Source organism: Saimiri boliviensis, chromosome X (assembly GCF_048565385.1).
Source record: "Saimiri boliviensis isolate mSaiBol1 chromosome X, mSaiBol1.pri, whole genome shotgun sequence".
NCBI lineage: Eukaryota > Metazoa > Chordata > Mammalia > Primates > Cebidae > Saimiri > Saimiri boliviensis.
The window spans coordinates 41,634,022-41,650,804 of NC_133470.1; the positions used below are offsets into that span (position 1 = coordinate 41,634,022).

The 16,783-nt window shown below is 35.1% G+C and overlaps 1 protein-coding gene across 19 annotated transcripts in view; it reads left to right on the forward strand.

Moving 5' to 3' along the window:
• KDM6A (lysine demethylase 6A) overlaps positions 1 to 16,783 on the forward strand; it is a 207,805-nt gene that overhangs the window by 134,648 nt on the left and 56,374 nt on the right. For all 19 annotated transcript variants that reach the window (XM_074391948.1, XM_003939487.3, XM_074391947.1 and 16 more), the window contains 3 exons: positions 8,810 to 8,903; positions 10,942 to 11,068; positions 16,628 to 16,726. In XM_074391948.1, the coding sequence (XP_074248049.1) occupies positions 8,810 to 8,903; positions 10,942 to 11,068; positions 16,628 to 16,726 (320 nt within the window). The remainder of the gene's footprint in view (positions 1 to 8,809; positions 8,904 to 10,941; positions 11,069 to 16,627; positions 16,727 to 16,783) is intronic.

Genomic DNA, 16,783 nt, shown 5'->3' on the forward strand with positions numbered 1-16,783 from the left:
TCCAGTGATTGTAATACAAATTTTCATTTTCAAGTGAAAAATTAAGAGAAGCAAGATGGCCTGCTTACCTACCTATTAAAAGCTTTTATAGTTCTACCAATTTTAACCAATAGACCCTGTTTATGAATACGGATTTAGGAAATTTAAGTGACGTGTATTTAATGGCTACTGCTAGGTAAACAATAGTTCAAAGAAAGTTTCTCTACTTCTCTACATAGGAAGAAGTCTTCCCCACTAATAAATGAAGGAGGGTCATTTCATAATCCCTGAGGGACCTCTCCCCACATTACCTTCACAGGATTAAATACTAACATCATAATTAGAATTGTAAAGTTATGGAATACGACTTTACCTAGAGTGGTATTAAAGAAATGTTAGCAAGTGCAATGGCTTTGTGTTATTGAGCTTCTAATGTTTGAAAGGCAAAAAAAAGAGGTCTTGGCCAGGCACAGTGGCTGACGCCTGTAATCCTGGCACTTTGGGAGGGCAGGGTAGGTGGATTGCTTGAGCTCAATAGTTCAAGACTAGCCTGGACAACATGGTAAAACCCCATCTCTACCAAAAATATAAAAATTATCAGAATGTGGTGGCACATGCCTGTAGTCACAGCTGCTTGGGAGGCTGAGGTGGGAGGATCTCTTGAGCCTGGGAGGTGGAGGTAGCAGTGATCTGAGATCTCGCTGCTGCACTCCAGCCTGGGTGACAAAGCGAGACCCCATCTCAAACAAAAAGAAAAAAATAAAAAGGTGGTGGCTGACATCTGTAATTACAGCACTTTGGGAGGCCGAGGTAGGTGGATCACAAGGTCAGGAGTTCGAGACCAGCCTGGCCAATGTGGCGAAACCCCATCTCTACTAAAAATATAAAAATTAGCCATGTGTGGTGGCGGGTGCCTGTAATCCCACCTACTAGGGAGGCTGAGGCAGGAGAATCACTTGAACCCAAGAGGCGGAGGTTGCAGTGGGCCGAGATTGTGCCATTGTACTACAACCTGGGTGACAAGGACAATACTCCATCTCAAAAAAAAAAAAAAAAAAAAAAAAAAAATGTCTTTTGTAGAGATATAAGTACAGGATTTAACAACAAAAAAAACCTTTTGTTAAATTTAATAATAGGCATTTTGGTTTGTTTAATTTTAATGAGATCTCATCCCCAACCCCTATATTTTTACCTTTTATGATCTTATAAACAAAACTGTTAACATTTTAGTAGATTAAAAAAAAATACATTGGTTAGGTGTGGTGACTCACACCTGTAATCCCCAGCCCTTTGGGAGACTGAGATGGGTGGATCACTTGAGGCCCAGAGTCCGAGACTAGCCTGGGCAACATGATGAAACCCTGTTTCTACTAAAATAAAAAATTAGCTGCGTGTGGTAGCATTCACCTGTAAACACAGCTACTTGGGTGGCTGAGGTAGGATAATTGCTTGAACCTGGGAGGTGGAGGTTGTAGTGAGCTGAGATGGCGCCATTGCACACCAACCTGGGTGACAGAGCAAGATTCTGTTTAAAAAGGAAGAAAGATTCTCAGAGGTTGTATATTGTATATTGTATATGTATGTTGCCATACCATCTGTAAATAAAGATAACTTGCTTCTCTGTACATGTGTCACACAGTGATGTTTTGATTAAAGAAGGATCACATATATGATGGTGGTCCCATAGGATTATGATAATGCATTTTTACTGTACTTTTTCCATTTTTTTAACTATCTTTTCTGTGTTTAGATATTTACTATTGTAATTGTCTATAGTATTTAGTATAGTAACATACTGTACAGGTTTGTAGCCAGAAGCAAGAGGCTATGCCAGATAGCTTTGCTGTGTAGTAGGCAATACTGTTTAGGTTTGTATAAGTATACTCTGTGCTGTTCACACAATGATGAAATTGTCAAGCAATGCATAACTATATAATGTCATATCTCCAAATATATTATCAATTATTCTTGAACATTTATATTGATGCATTAATTTACTTTCCTTGTTTTATTAGCTGGGACTTCCAAATCATTTTTTCTACAGTAATAATACTAACTAGGCTTGTTTTCTTTTTCTTGAGTTTAGTGAAATAATTTGAGCAGTTAACCATCTTAATTCTTATATTCTTTAAAGTTTAAAGATAGAGGATTTCTCTCTTTCCATTATGTTACTAAAATGTTAGTTATTTTTGAACAAATAATCCAAAATGAAAGTTTTGAAAGAATACACAGTGAAGTATCCTCTTCCTTCCACTTCCCCAGGCACTGACTCCCCTCTATAAAGCCATCAATATTACCATTGGTTTTTAAATCCTTCCAGAGAAACTTGGTGTATATATAAGCAAGTCCACATATGTTTACATGTATATTTCTTGTATTTAATTTTATTCAAATGATAATCAATAATGTATGTTCTCTTCTGACCTTGCTTTAATTTTTAACTTAATATGTCTTGGAAATCATTCCATATCAGTACATGTAGAGCTGCATCATATCCCTTTACATATAGATGTACTGTTAACTAATTTGACTACTCCCCTTTGAGGAATAATTACAAATAATGTTTTTATGAATAATACTGTTTATAAGAATTTTTTCATTTTTAGCACTTTTCTGTCAAACATTATTACCAAAACACTAGTCTTATCTGTTATTATACTATAGCAAAATTATATAGATAAGTACTATAATACTTATCTATATTAAACATCTATACTGTAATATAGATAAGTATTTTACGCAGATCCAAGAATTCTAAATCAATTAAAAAATTCTAGCTGATAGATAAGTATATGATAAATATGTAGGGTTTATTTCATGAATACATTGGGTTTTACTATTTTAAGCAGTTTTAATTGTACAGCTCACTGACATTAAGTACATTTGCATTGCTCTGCAGCTGTAACCACCATTCATCACAAACTATTTCATCATCCCAAAGTATCCATTAGGTAATAATTCCTCATTACCACCTTCACTGGGCTCCTAGCAACCACTGTTCTACTTTCTGTCTCTATGAGTTGACCACTCTAGGTATCTCATAAAAGTGAAATCAGCTAGGTGCAGTGGTTCATGCCTGTAATCTCAGCACTTTGGGAGGCCGAGGAGTGGATCATTTGAAGTCACGAGTTTGAGACCAGCCTGGCCAACATGGTGAAACCCCACTTCTACTAAAAATACAAAACTTAGCTGGGTGTTGTGGCAGGCACCTGTAGTCCCAGCTACTCGGGAGGCTGAGGCAGGAGAATTGCTTGAACCTGGGAGGTGGAGGTTGCAGTGAGGCAAAATCATGCCACTGTACTCCAGCCTGGGTGACAGAATGAGACTCTTGTCTCAAGAAAAAAAAAAGAGGAATCATACACTATTTGTGCTTTTGCATCTGACCACTTAGCTTAATGTCTTTAAGGTTCATACATACTGTAGTATGTGTCAGAATTCCATTCCTTTTTAAGACTAAGTAATATTCCATTGTATAGATATACCACATTTTGTTTATCTGTTTCATCTGTTGATAGACACTTGGGTTGTTTCCAGTTTTTGTCTCTTGCGAATAGTGCTGCTTGACCATGGGTGTATATGTAAGTTGTTAAGAGTCCCTGGTTTTAGTTCTTTTTTGCAAGATACCCAGAAGTGATGTTGCTGGATCATATGGTAATTCTGTGTTTAATTTTTTGGAAAACAGTCATACAGTTTTTCCTCATTTCGTTTTGAAGCAAGTATTGCATCTGAACCTAATAAAAGACAGTATAATAAAAGAGTCAATATACAGACTGATACGATGAATACTGGTGTAAAAATGCTGATAAAATGTTAGCAAACAGAATATCTTACCTGATTAAAAAAATACAACAATATACTATGACCAAGTATTATTCATTTCAGGAATGCCAGGAATCTTAGGAAATTTAAGGAAATCTAGGAATCTTAGGAAATCTATTAAATAATATTGTAGTAATAGAATCTTAGGATATCTATTAATGTTTTAATAATAGAGCTTAAAGGAAAAGTCAAATCATTATCACCATAGATTCTGAAAAAAAAAAAATCTTTGGCAAATTCAATACCCATTTCTAGTAAAAACACTCTAAACATAGGAATTGTGGATTACTTTCTTATGGTAATAAGATATGCATACTTTAGTTTTAAAGTCAGAATTTTACTTAAGGCAAAATTCTAGAGATCTTTTCACTAGAATCAGGAGCAAGGTGAAGATGCCTGCTATTCCATTAGTACTTGGTATTATACTATAGGTATTAGCCAGTGTAGTTAGATAAGAGAGTTAAGTCAATTACAGGCACAGATCTAACATACAGAAATTAATAAGTTTCAACAACAATAGTCAGAACATAACAGGAAAAAATTCTATTTATAGTGTTGAGCAAAGTAGATTAAATACTTAGGAATAAACTTCAGAGAGATACTGACTCAACAGTATAAAGATGTTAATTATTCTTAGTATAACAAACATCGGTGCAAAAATACCAACAAACTTTTGTTAGCAGTTAGCTAAGTTGATATGGAAAACATGTTAGAACTGCTAAGATAAAACAGGGATGGGAGGATTGTACGGATTGTACTAATCCAGTAAAACTTGTATAGTTAAAAATATGGTAATTGCATGTGAATAGACAAATAGATCAGTGAAATATCCTAGAAAGCCCAGGAATAGACCCAAGTACGTGTAGAAACTGAGTATATGATAAAGGTATTATTCTTAATTTCTTGGGGCCTGTAATGTCCATCCCATAAATAGAATGTTCTTGGCCCTTCCTTCTGTAAATCTATTCCGGCAGTCTCTTTTGTTGTTGTTGTTGGTGGTGGTGGTGGTGGTGGTGGTGGGTTGGAATGTCTAGTACATTTATATTTAATTTGATTATTGATATGGTTGGATAAAGTTAACTGTCATTCTTACTGTTTCCTTTGTATTCTATTGTTTTTCTCTGGTGGTTTTTGAAAGGTTTTTCTGTTTATATTTGGTTTTCAATAATTTGACTTCAATGTGCTCAGATAGTGATTTTTCCTTTATACTACTTGTAGTTTTTAAAGTCTGGAGTTTGATATCTTTTATCAGTTTTGGAAAATTCTCAGCCATTGAGTTTTCAAATATATTTTCTGCTCCACTGTTTTTCTCCTCTTCTTGGACCCCAATTAATATATGGTAGACTATATGCTATTGCCTGAAACTTCTTAGATGCCTTTTTTCTTTTTAAACTTTTGTCTTTTTTGTTTGTATTGCTTCAATCTGTATGTTTTCCAGTGACTTGTTTTCAAATACACTTATTTCTTTTTTTTTTAAAATATATTTTCCAATCTGCTATTCAATACATATAGTGATTTTCTATTTTAAATTTCAGATTAACATTTTTCAGTTCTGGAATTTCCTTTTGTTTCTCTTTCTGGAGTATGATTTTTTTGTACATCAATTCATTAGGATTATGCTTTTCTTTTTATAAACATTGTTAAAATACCTGCTTTTTTTGGGACAGAATCTGGCTCTGTTGCCCAGGCTGACATGCAGTGGCACAACCTCTGCCTCCTGGGTTCAAGCGATTCTCATGCCTCAGCCTGCCAAGTAGCTGGGACTACAGGCACGTGCCACCACACCCTACCTAAATATCTGCTTTAAAATTATCTACAGGGCTAGGCACGGTGGCTCACACCTGTAATCCCAGCACTTTGAGAGGCCAAGGTCACCTATGGTCAGGAGTTCCAGACCAGCCTGGCCAACTTGGCCAGATACCATCTCTACCAAAAATACAAAAAATTAGCCAGGCATGGTGACTTACCTGTAATCCCATCTACTTGGGAGACTGGGGCAGGCGAATCGCTTGAACCCGGGAGACAGAGGTTGCGGTGAGCCGAGATTGCGCCACTGCACTCCAGTCTGGGCAGCAGAGTGAGACTACATCTCAAAAAATAAAATAATCTACAAATTTCAACATCTGAATAATTGCACAGTTGGTTTTTATTATTTACTTTTGAATATGGGTAATTCCTGATCTTCGTAAGTTTTGTAATTTTTAGCCTGTGTGTCATGAATAGTATATTGTAGAGATTGCCTATATTTTCCTGAAGTTTGATACATTTTTGCTTTATTAGCCAGTTAACTCACACCCTAAACTTTGTCACCCTTGTAGTGGCAGCAACTGAAATCTCTTTAGTTCTTTTAGGCTGCTTGACATCTGTTCTGTTCATGCATAATTCAGCAGTCAGTCAGAGGTTTGGGCAGATTTTATGTGTGGAATTTGGTGTTTCCACACTCTGTCTCCTTCCTGGGATTTTGCGCCTCATTCCAACTCTTATGTAGCCTCAAAATCTGTCTTGTGATTCTTCAGGCTAGTAAGATGGCGATTTCTATTTGAGTTCTAGCCAGCCAAATGCCAGTTGAAGCCTGCCTTCAGGTGAAAATCCAAGAAAAAGGGGGTTACTCATCTAATGCCATTTCCTTCCTTTAAGTGTGAACTTTTCCTCTGATTTTACCTGTTTTTGGTTGGTCTCTCTCCAGTGCTGTCTGGTAGTTGACTTTTGTATTTTATCCAGAATGTAAAGCTGTGTGTTGAATGCCACTCCAAATATTATCAGAGGCAAAACTTCTACTCAACACTATTAAAGATAAACTCATGTTACTTTTTTACACATTATTTATCATTGTTACTTAATGTTCTACTCTAAGCATCTATCCTGTTTTGTTTCTACTTGCCTAGTGACAAACTTAGGTTGCTCCCCAATTTCTCCATATTATAAGCAGTACTGTTTAGAACATTACCTGTGGAAAGGTTTCTTTGGCATACATATTCAAGAGTAAGATTGCTGAATTGTAGCATATCTGTATTCCTAATTTTATGAGTAAATCTTCTTCCAGCAGGACATGAATGCTGTCCTTTACTGACATCCCTACCATACTTGGAATTACTGAACTTTATGTTTGTTAGTCTTAAAGGCAGAAGGTGGTATGTCATTTAAACTTGTATGTTCTGATTTCTAGAGGAGTATAGTTATTCACATTTTTTTTTCACCTTTTACTTGTTGGGTTACTTATGTCCATTGCCTATTTTTCTGCCTATGCTTTCTGAGTCAGATCTTTACTCTTCCTTATGATTTGTGGTTTTTTGGGTCATGTCTAATAAATACTCTCTCATCTCAAGGAAATGCTCTCCTACTTCTTATTCTCTTCACTTTATACTTTTACCTTTTGTATTCAGGTCTTTAATGCAGATGCTGGTTTTGTTGTATATGGTATGAGGTAGAAATGTAACTATATTTGCAAATATGCTGCCATTTTTTCAAGTATATCATTTGTTTTTATTACAGTGCTAGGAGTATATTTTAACATTTGTTAAGATAATTCATGAAAGTGGTTTTTCTAAAATTTAAATGTGATCACCTTACTTGAAATCATTCAGTGGTTCTCCACTGTTTTAGGATACAGTCAGTTGTCTTTAAATGGATTAGGAAGGTCTTTGTTTAGTAGTCATCTTGGCATTTTCTGCCCAGCCTGCTAGTACTCTAAACTTAATATGCACTCAGTCTTCCTCTGAGATGTATTATAATGTTATCATACACAGCACAATATGCTTAATTTGTTTTTTCTGTATGTGTTTTTCACTACTGTGTAGTCTTAGCAGTTCCTGTTATGTATTAGGTGTTCAACAAATATTTATCAGTTGAAGGAATTGAATAACTTGGCCCTTATCCTTGGCCTAACTATTTAATTGACTTTTTAGACTAGATGAGTGTTTTGGGGGAACTAGTTTAGCTAATAAGTGAAAGTTAATTTAATAACTCCTGATCATCTCAATGTACAGTTCTCTAAAATCTTCCTTATGTTAGCATTGCGTGTGTGTGTGTGTGTGTGTAGCTCCTTATTTCCATCATTAGGACAACCAAGTAGGTAGCAAGATTGGACATTAACTCTTGTTTTATTGCATCAATTGTTTATTGATGTTGAATCATAGTTTAAGTGACTTGCCTGTGGTTTATACAACTAGTTTTGTATTTCTGCCTACTTGTTTTGGGAAATATATGTTTGCTCAGGTAGTTATGTACTGGTAATGATATGAATAAAAGCCACTTCAATCCATTGTTCTGCCAAGTATGTTTTAAAGATAATAATTATGAGGCTTTCTCTTGTCAGTTTTTTCCTTTTGTTTTGGAGGAGTTGTCTTAAGGTTTATAACTATAGTTATAACCTTATAACTAGTTTCAGTCATATTAGTACTCTTGAGAACTGTGGCTAAGTGTTTTCATTTAGACATTTGCCTGTGAAATCCTGTCTTACAAACATTGTTAGACTGTAACTATGAGAGTTTTTACGTCTTTAAAATCATATGTGCTATAAATATTTTCATAGGATATTTTATGTATACCAGAAACTGTATCTTTAAAACTTAAATTTTTAACTACTTTAGCACTCCAGATTTTGTCTACAGCAATTTTGACATGTGCTCAATTTATTGAGTTGCTTGGGAGCTTGGTGTTTCTGGGCAGACAGATTATGCACTTGGAGGTAGAATACTTCTCTTGATCCATTAATGTTATTAAAGTTGAGACCACTTATGTTATTAAATTTGAGATGATGTTATTGGCATTTGGAAAATTCTTAAAAGGTCCTATTTTAATGATACTTCGTTATAATGAATGTCAGTTTTACTGGTATTAGGTACTCTGGAACAAGGCTTGTTACTCAACTGTTAAAGAAACATTCAGTAATGGAATCAGCACTTTCAGTTTTTCAAAATATGCTAAAACATCAGTATTGTACAATTCTTAATATAATGTAGTTCTTTAAATATTACATTAATTTTTCTCTTAATCTCTTTCTGCTCTTTAGAGAAAATATCATTCTGCAAAGGAAGCTTATGAACAACTTTTGCAGACAGAAAACCTTTCTGCACAAGTAAAAGCAACTGTTTTACAACAGTTAGGTATGTAATAGATACATTTAGTGTATAATAAGTGCTTTTCTTTATGTTTTTTACATGTTGGGTATGGCAAATATGGGACTTATCTATTCTATTCCTTTTCCTTCCATTGCTCAGAGTTGATAACATTATTCTGAATCCAGCTTATTTCTGTCCTCTACCCAGCATTGTTCTTCCCACACTCTGTCTCAGTATAATTCTATAGTACAGCCGGTCCATTTAAATTATCAAAATTACTCCCCAGTATTTAACCCAAGGAAGATCGAATACTTCCTTTGTGCCAGATATGTGCTTAAGCACTTAATGAAGTTGTGATTTACCTAATGTCACTTAATGGTTGGTGACCTTGCTTTCATAGCTTTATCAGTTATAATGACTATAAAACAATTTATCTGTAAACTGTAGAACGTCTGACATTGTAAGTATGCACTTCTATTCTAATGTGTAACATGAGGGAATCTATTCATTTGGGTATCAGGTATAGCTATCACCAAAAAGGTAGTGAAGGAACTCCCCAGCATTTAATTTTGTTGCTTAATTATTAAGTCATGTTTCTTGTTTGTATTTGATATTTGGGTTGTGTTTACAGTTTTGTTTTTGGTCTGGGCAAATCATTTATTCTTAATTTTTAGCCAACATTGTAGTAACATGAAGGTTTTCATAGTGTACTATTTTTATATAGTTTTAAAGTCACTTAAACTTAGATTTTATCATTTATCTTTAGATAATATACATAAAAATAATTATAAATCATTGAATAAAAACAAATATTTTGACAATCTTAAAATTCTTAAAACTGTAGACAACTCAAGTAAAGTCCTAATGGATAAAATTACAAACAAAACTAAGGTTTTATTATGAAGGCAGTGTTTGTATTTTTTCAGTCGTCAAATAATTTATAGTTAGTTAGTTTGTTTCCTTATTTATTTTAGACGGAGTCTCGCCCTGTCCCCGTCTTATATACAGTGGTGTGATCATAGCTCACTGCACCCTCAAACTCCTGGGCTCAGGTGATCTTCCTACCTCAGCCTCCTGAGTAGCTAGGGCATATGCCATCACACCTGGCTAATTTACAAAAAATTTCTTTTGTAGAGACAAGATCTCTCTCTATGTTACCCAGGCTGGTCTCAAACTCCTGGCATCAAGCGATCCTTCTGCCTCAGCCTCCCAAAATTCTGGGATTACAAGTGTGAGCCACTGCACAGTGGCACACCTTATCTTAGATAGGGTGTGAATATATGTAGCCAGTGCCAGTGAGGCAGGAGTGTTTGTATGTTTTTTAATCTGAACTATTGTTGATTCTATAACCTTATATTTATTTCTTGGAAATAAACATTTTGTTAATGGAATGTCTTGGAGATTTGTAATTGGCTGGGTGGGTAGCTCATGCCTGTAATCCCAGGACTTTGGGAGGCTGCGTTGGGCAGATCACAAGGTCAAGAGATTGAGACCATCCTGGCCAAATTGCTGAAACCCCGTCTCTACTAAAAATGCAAAAATTAGCCGGGTGTAGTGACATGTGCCTGTAATCACAGCTACTCAGGAGGCTGAGGCAGGAGAATCACTTGAACCTGAGAGGCAGAGGTTGCAGTGAGCTGAGAATTGTGCCATTGCACTCCAGCCTGGTGAAAGAGCAGGACTCCGTGTCAAAAAAAAAAAGCACATAAGCACCTTAATTTATTTTTACATGGAATAGTAAATAAGACTTAATATCTTTGTATTCTTTGTTTCATAACTTGGTTGTTTTTAAATATCAAAATTAGAAAAGTCTATGATTTATGATCTGTTAAATCAGTACTAAAAGTTGTTTTAATTTCTCTTGAATGAAAGCTCTTCGTAGCTTTTACAGGACCTTACTGTGAGAAACTGACTTTCTTACGGCCAGAATTGGCAGTTCTAAGTTTTGGAAATGTGTACTCCAAATTAAATTAATAAATTGACAGAAAAGAGTACTTTTTTTATTTGTCCTCTGCTTGGTATTCTTAAACATAGAAGAACAATTAAGTCATTTATGTAAATATTTTTAAATTATTTATTGTAGGTTGGATGCATCACACTGTAGATCTTCTGGGAGATAAAGCCACCAAGGAAAGCTATGCTATTCAGTATCTCCAAAAGTCCTTGGAAGCAGATCCTAATTCTGGCCAGTCCTGGTATTTCCTCGGAAGGTGAGACTTAACTGACATTTATGTTTGCTTTTGTCTATTCCAGCTAAGAGATTTGAATTAAAATCTAAAATGTTAGTTTACATATCTAACCTGATCAGTGTATTTTCTCTTCCAAATACGTTATTACCAAGATTCTTCTAAGTTAAACAATAAAATTAAATTTCCAAATGTGGTAGTTTTTTCATAGCATAACCTGGTCTAGCAGGACATTTCTTATTTTGGTATTCGATTTTTATTTGATTTGAATTATTGCTAGTTTTTAAAAAAAGTCTTATCCAATAGTAATTTTTATTTTTACTTTTTGTGTTTTGTTTTTGTTTTTGAGATGGAGTATTGCTCTGTTGCCCAGGCTGGAGCACAGTGACGCAGTCTTGGCTCACTGCAACCTCCATCTACCAGGTTCAAGCAATTCTCCTGCCTCAGCCTCCCAAGCAGCTGGGACTGCAGATGCACGTTACCACGCCCAGTTAATTTTTTGTATTTTTAGTAGAGATGGGGTTTTACCATATTGGCCGGGCTGGTCTCTAACTCCTGACCTCATGATCCACCCACCTCAGCCCCCAAAGTGCTGGGATTACAGGTGTGAGCCACCTCACCCGGCTCCAGCAGTAATTTTAAATGAAGTATTTAAACGCCTTTCCTTCCGACTTCTAATATTTTTTCTATATATCTGCTTTATAAAACAGAATTAATTTCTCATCTGTCTAATGACTACTGGTAGTCAGCGGAAGCTTTATAATTTTGGTTAATGATATTTACGTTAGAATTGACATAGTAAATTTCAAATTACAGTTACACTTGAAATCTTAGAATGGCCGGGCGCGGTGGCTCAAGCCTGTAATCCCAGCACTTTGGGAGGCCGAGGCGGGTGGATCACGAGGTCAAGAGATCGAGACCGTCCTGGCCAACATGGTGAAACCCCGTCTCTACTAAAAATACAAAAAATTAGCTGGGCATGGTGGCTCGTGCCTGTAATCCCAGCTACTCAGGAGGCTGAGGCAGGAGAATTGCCTGAGCCCAGGAGGCGGAGGTTGCGGTGAGCCGAGATCGCGCCATTGCACTCCAGCCTGGGTAACAAGAGTGAAACTCTGTCTCAAAAAAAAAAAAAAAGAAAGAAAGAAATCTTAGAATGAGAAGTTAAATACATTATTAGATTTGTTGGGATGGAGAAGTGTTGTATAATGAAAATAGTTTTCTGTAAGTTTATAAACTTTCCTCCATACTGTTTATACATTGAATGTCTGGATTATGTTTAGTGATCTGAACTATACCTCATGCATAAATATCTGATAGATTATAGTTTTAGACCATCATCAGATTGTATTTTCATTCCTAATCACTTTTAGCTTTCATTACATTGTGAAAAGATCAGTGTACTAGGAGCCAAGAGACTTGGATTCAAGTTCTGATTCAGCTACTGTTTTTGGAATTGTGGATGGTTTAGTGAAACCTCTTAGAGCCTCAATTTTTGTTTAACATATTAGATAATTGTATTAGATCAGTGGTCCTCAGGAGCAGGTTGTTTTGCAGCCCCTGCCAAGGACATTTCACAATGTTTAGAGACATTTATTTCTCTCATCCTAGCTGTGGGGTGTGCTACTTTCATATAATGGGTAGAGACCAGGGATGCTGCTAAACATGTTGCAACGCATGGGACAGTCCTCTACGGCAAGAAGTGCCTGGCTCCAAATGTCAGTAATGATGTAGTTGAGAAACCCTGGGTTAGAGGATCTGTTAGGTACGTTTCTGCTCTAAAGGTTCCAGTTTTATGACTTCTTTTGAAGTTACCCTGTTTTAATTTTAAATTTTGTTCTATTATTTTTTACATAGAATATTTGATTGTAAGTAAATTTGCCATATAACCAACATTAAATTTTAGTTATATGGCTTCATTTTTCCTTTAAGCAAAGTATGCTTGTATGAAACAAAGTGATAGTAAGATGTTTCCTTCTATAAAAACATTCGATTACTCATATTATGCTTAGAAGGTTAAGAAAAAAATTTTTTTAACGATTTGATTAACTCATTATTAACATACAATAAGAGTTGACTGGAAAGCTACCTGTTTTTGGGGGAGGATTTCCTAATCCCTCCCCAGGCTTGTAAAAGAGCCTAATTTGGGTTGTTTCTAAGTGAAGCTTGAAGGTCCAAACTTTTGTGTTTCTCTTCTACAGGAGCAGAAACTGGATTTTATTATTTTTGTATCTTTTTTGCTGGACCAAAGTAGCTATTTGATAAATGGATGAAATGAACTAACTAAACTCCATTTGCTTTTGGAGCTAGCACTAATCCTATTAGTGTTGTGGAGTGTGAGGCTTCATACAGTGACTGTAAAGGAGGTCTGGAACTGGGAAACAGGGGGTGCCTGTCTCTTGCTTTCAGGTTTATATATGAAAATTTATTTTAGCATAGATTAAAAGGAATGTACACTAGAAAGTATTTTCCTTCTGACCTAAGATAGTTTAATACGGTAGCGTAGATGTCTTTTTAGTATAGGTTTTTACATTTAAATTCTAGTTATATAAAGTTAATGTATAATGAACCATATGTAGAATTAACTGTTGTAGGCATGCTGTAATTTTCAGCTTCAATGAGCAGTATTTCATCATCAGTATTTCAGTGAGCAGTATTTCAGTCATTTTTTGTCCCAGTTAGCTAATTTTACATTGTAAAACATTACGAAACATCACAATGCTTTTAATTTAATCTTTTTGGATAAATTTTTCCAAATATACAATACACTTTTCCTGACTAATAAATAAAGGATACTTATCACAATTTAACTTGGTTTTGAGTTCAAGATAATCATTTGAGACATATTATTTTCCATCTGTAATAGTACAATTCTGAGTCCTTTAGACTTTTCTTACTCTCTTTCACTGCCTTGTAATGCGTTGCCGCTAATCTGTTTATCGTAAGAAAAATTTTATGAATAAATTATATTTTAGATGTTTCTAAAGCTCCAAATGAAGACCTCAGTTGTCAGTAAGAAACTTTGGGATTTGATGACCCTAGTATTTCTGAGGCTTTCTATTACTTAACCTCTGCATTCAGGTCTTTTTGTTGAAGATGGACTTTGCTTGTCATTTGGCACGTGTATATGAAAGTAAAATTGTGATGTGGTATTCTTTTATGCTAGCACCAGTCATTGTGTTATCACAGAACTATAGAATGTTACCACTGGAAGGGACCAGAGAGGTCACCTAGTTAACCTTGTAAATTCTGTCACTTCACAGATTTAGAAAGTGGGTTCAAAATCACAAGTAATTAGTATGAGAGCAGGGATTAGACCCTAGATTCACCCTGGGGTTTTTAAATTACACAAGATTGTCTCAGAGGAACCTACTTTTATTAGAGGAAAAATGGCTGATGGTTGGACTGGGACATCTGTATCTGGGCACGTTGGTTTCCTACTTTGACTTTGTAGGAATGGAATGTTAAAACATTAGTTTTGGGAAGAACTGCTTATTTTTCCCAGCAGTTAGGCAAATTCATCTATAAATCTCAGATGGCTTTGATTTCACAACAGCTACAAAAAGAGCATGTTTTCTACTATCTGTTAAGTATTCTCTTTCACTCTTGTGTCTGTCCCTGTTTGGCATTGTTGCTCATCTCTTCTCATGAATTTTTCCTTCATAAAACAGTTTGTAGATGCACTCTGAAACTACCTTCTCTGTCTCAATCACTGACATTTCTTATCTCTCTCAATCCACAAGATTAGTGATTCCTTAGGCTTATTTTTACATCTCCCTTGTAGGTGTCCTGTGTTTTTACAGCCTCTCTTCCATATGGATGAATTCCAAATCTAGATTTCAGTACTTAAAGGTATCTTAAACTCCAGGACCACATGTCCTCTTCGTTACTTAACATTTCCCATTTTAATGTCCTGACATCATGTCAAAGTCAGCATATTTCAAACCATATTCACCGTGTTCTTCCCCAAACCAACTCCTTCTCCTTTCACTTTTGCCACAAGATCACCATTTTTTTTTCTATTTAATCAATCTTAAATACTAAGTTACATTTCTCCACCCTGTGAACATCTAATCAATTAATCATAAAGTCTTTATCAATCTTTTGGTTTCTTGTTTCTCTCATTTTTTTTTTTTTTTCTGCTTCCAGTACTTTCACTCCAATTTTGGCCTGTTCCGAACTAGCGAATGTAGCCACCTTCTTTTTTACTGTCTATAACTTATTTTCTTTTCAGTCTGGCCTACACACTGTTAGAAAATTAATATTCCTATAAAGTGCTTTCATCATGCTATTCTGCTTGTTAGAAAAGCAAACTTCAGGATATTCTTTGGCTGGATTTAAAATTCTCTACTGTTTTGCATCTGTGCTTTTTTGTATATACATTAGGTTTTGCTCATGCTGTTCAAATCCATTTAAAATTCCTTTTCTCGTCTTCTCTGCCTGAATCAGTGGTTCCCAGAATTTTAGGTTACGTAAATCAGTACAATTTCAAAGAATAATTATGATGATAGAAATACGGTGTTTGAGCAAGACAAGACATTAAAAAAAATTTTTTTACAATTAATAGTATCCAAAATAAAAGAATTACACCATAAATATTAATTGTTGTAAAAACTTAATGTATGTGTATGTTGTCTTCTCAGTTTGTTTGCTGGCAGACATGCCATATACTGGCTGGGAATTAGGAATCACTAAATAATATGCATCTTTACATTTTCAAATCTCTTACTCTTACTCTTCCCCTTTTTTGTCTTTCCTAAATCTTGCAGTATATGGTCATCTCTTCTTATCCTAAATTCTCAGACCAATTATTGTCTCTACTGGCCATTTAATAGGATACCATGACATTTTTAATGTATCTTCATTTGTGAACTAAATTGTAAGCTTCTTGAAAATAGGGACTGGGGTTTTGTTTTTTTCTTTTTCCTTTAGTGCCCAGAATAAGAAGATAATTTCTTTATTTGTAATTTCAACTGTTATGTGTGTATCCGTCAAGTATACTTACATTAAGAAAATGGCAGTCCTTAAATCTTTAATCTTATGCTGCTACCTTTAGTCATAAAATATTGCTCTTTATACTATTTTTGATACTTAGTTTGAGATTATGTCTTACGTGTGCATTTTTTATGAATTAAAGAATTATTGCCCTCAGTATTGTTACTTGGGAAAGGGAAATTGAACTCGGAGCCAGCAATCTTAGGATTTTTGTTTTTAACTATATTTTGGCAGTATAGGAAACTAGAGGTCAAGCTATATAAGAAGAGTGGCATGTGTGTTTGCATGTGCTCGTGTGCATGCAGCTCTCAGTATTATAATATTGAAGTGATACGTCCCCTAATTATTTTAATAGAGTTCATTAATGCAGCATACATTTTAGCACCTATAAGACAGACTATAGCATGGTTTGTTGAAGGGCTAATTATATTCATTATAGTTACCAAGCATATACACACACATACACATAAAGTATATTAGCTTATTAGGGTTTTTAAAAAATTTGCTGTGATAAATAGTCCATCCTTTCAACAGATTAATTTGTTTCAGTATTAATGGAATTCTCTCGATTTCTCCCCCCTCCCCCCTCAGGTGCTATTCAAGTATTGGGAAAGTTCAGGATGCCTTTATATCTTACCGGCAGTCTATTGATAAATCAGAAGCAAGTGCAGATACATGGTGTTCAATAGGGTAAGCCTTTGTATTAAAACAGTAGTAATTTAATTGATATACAAAGATGTTTGCATC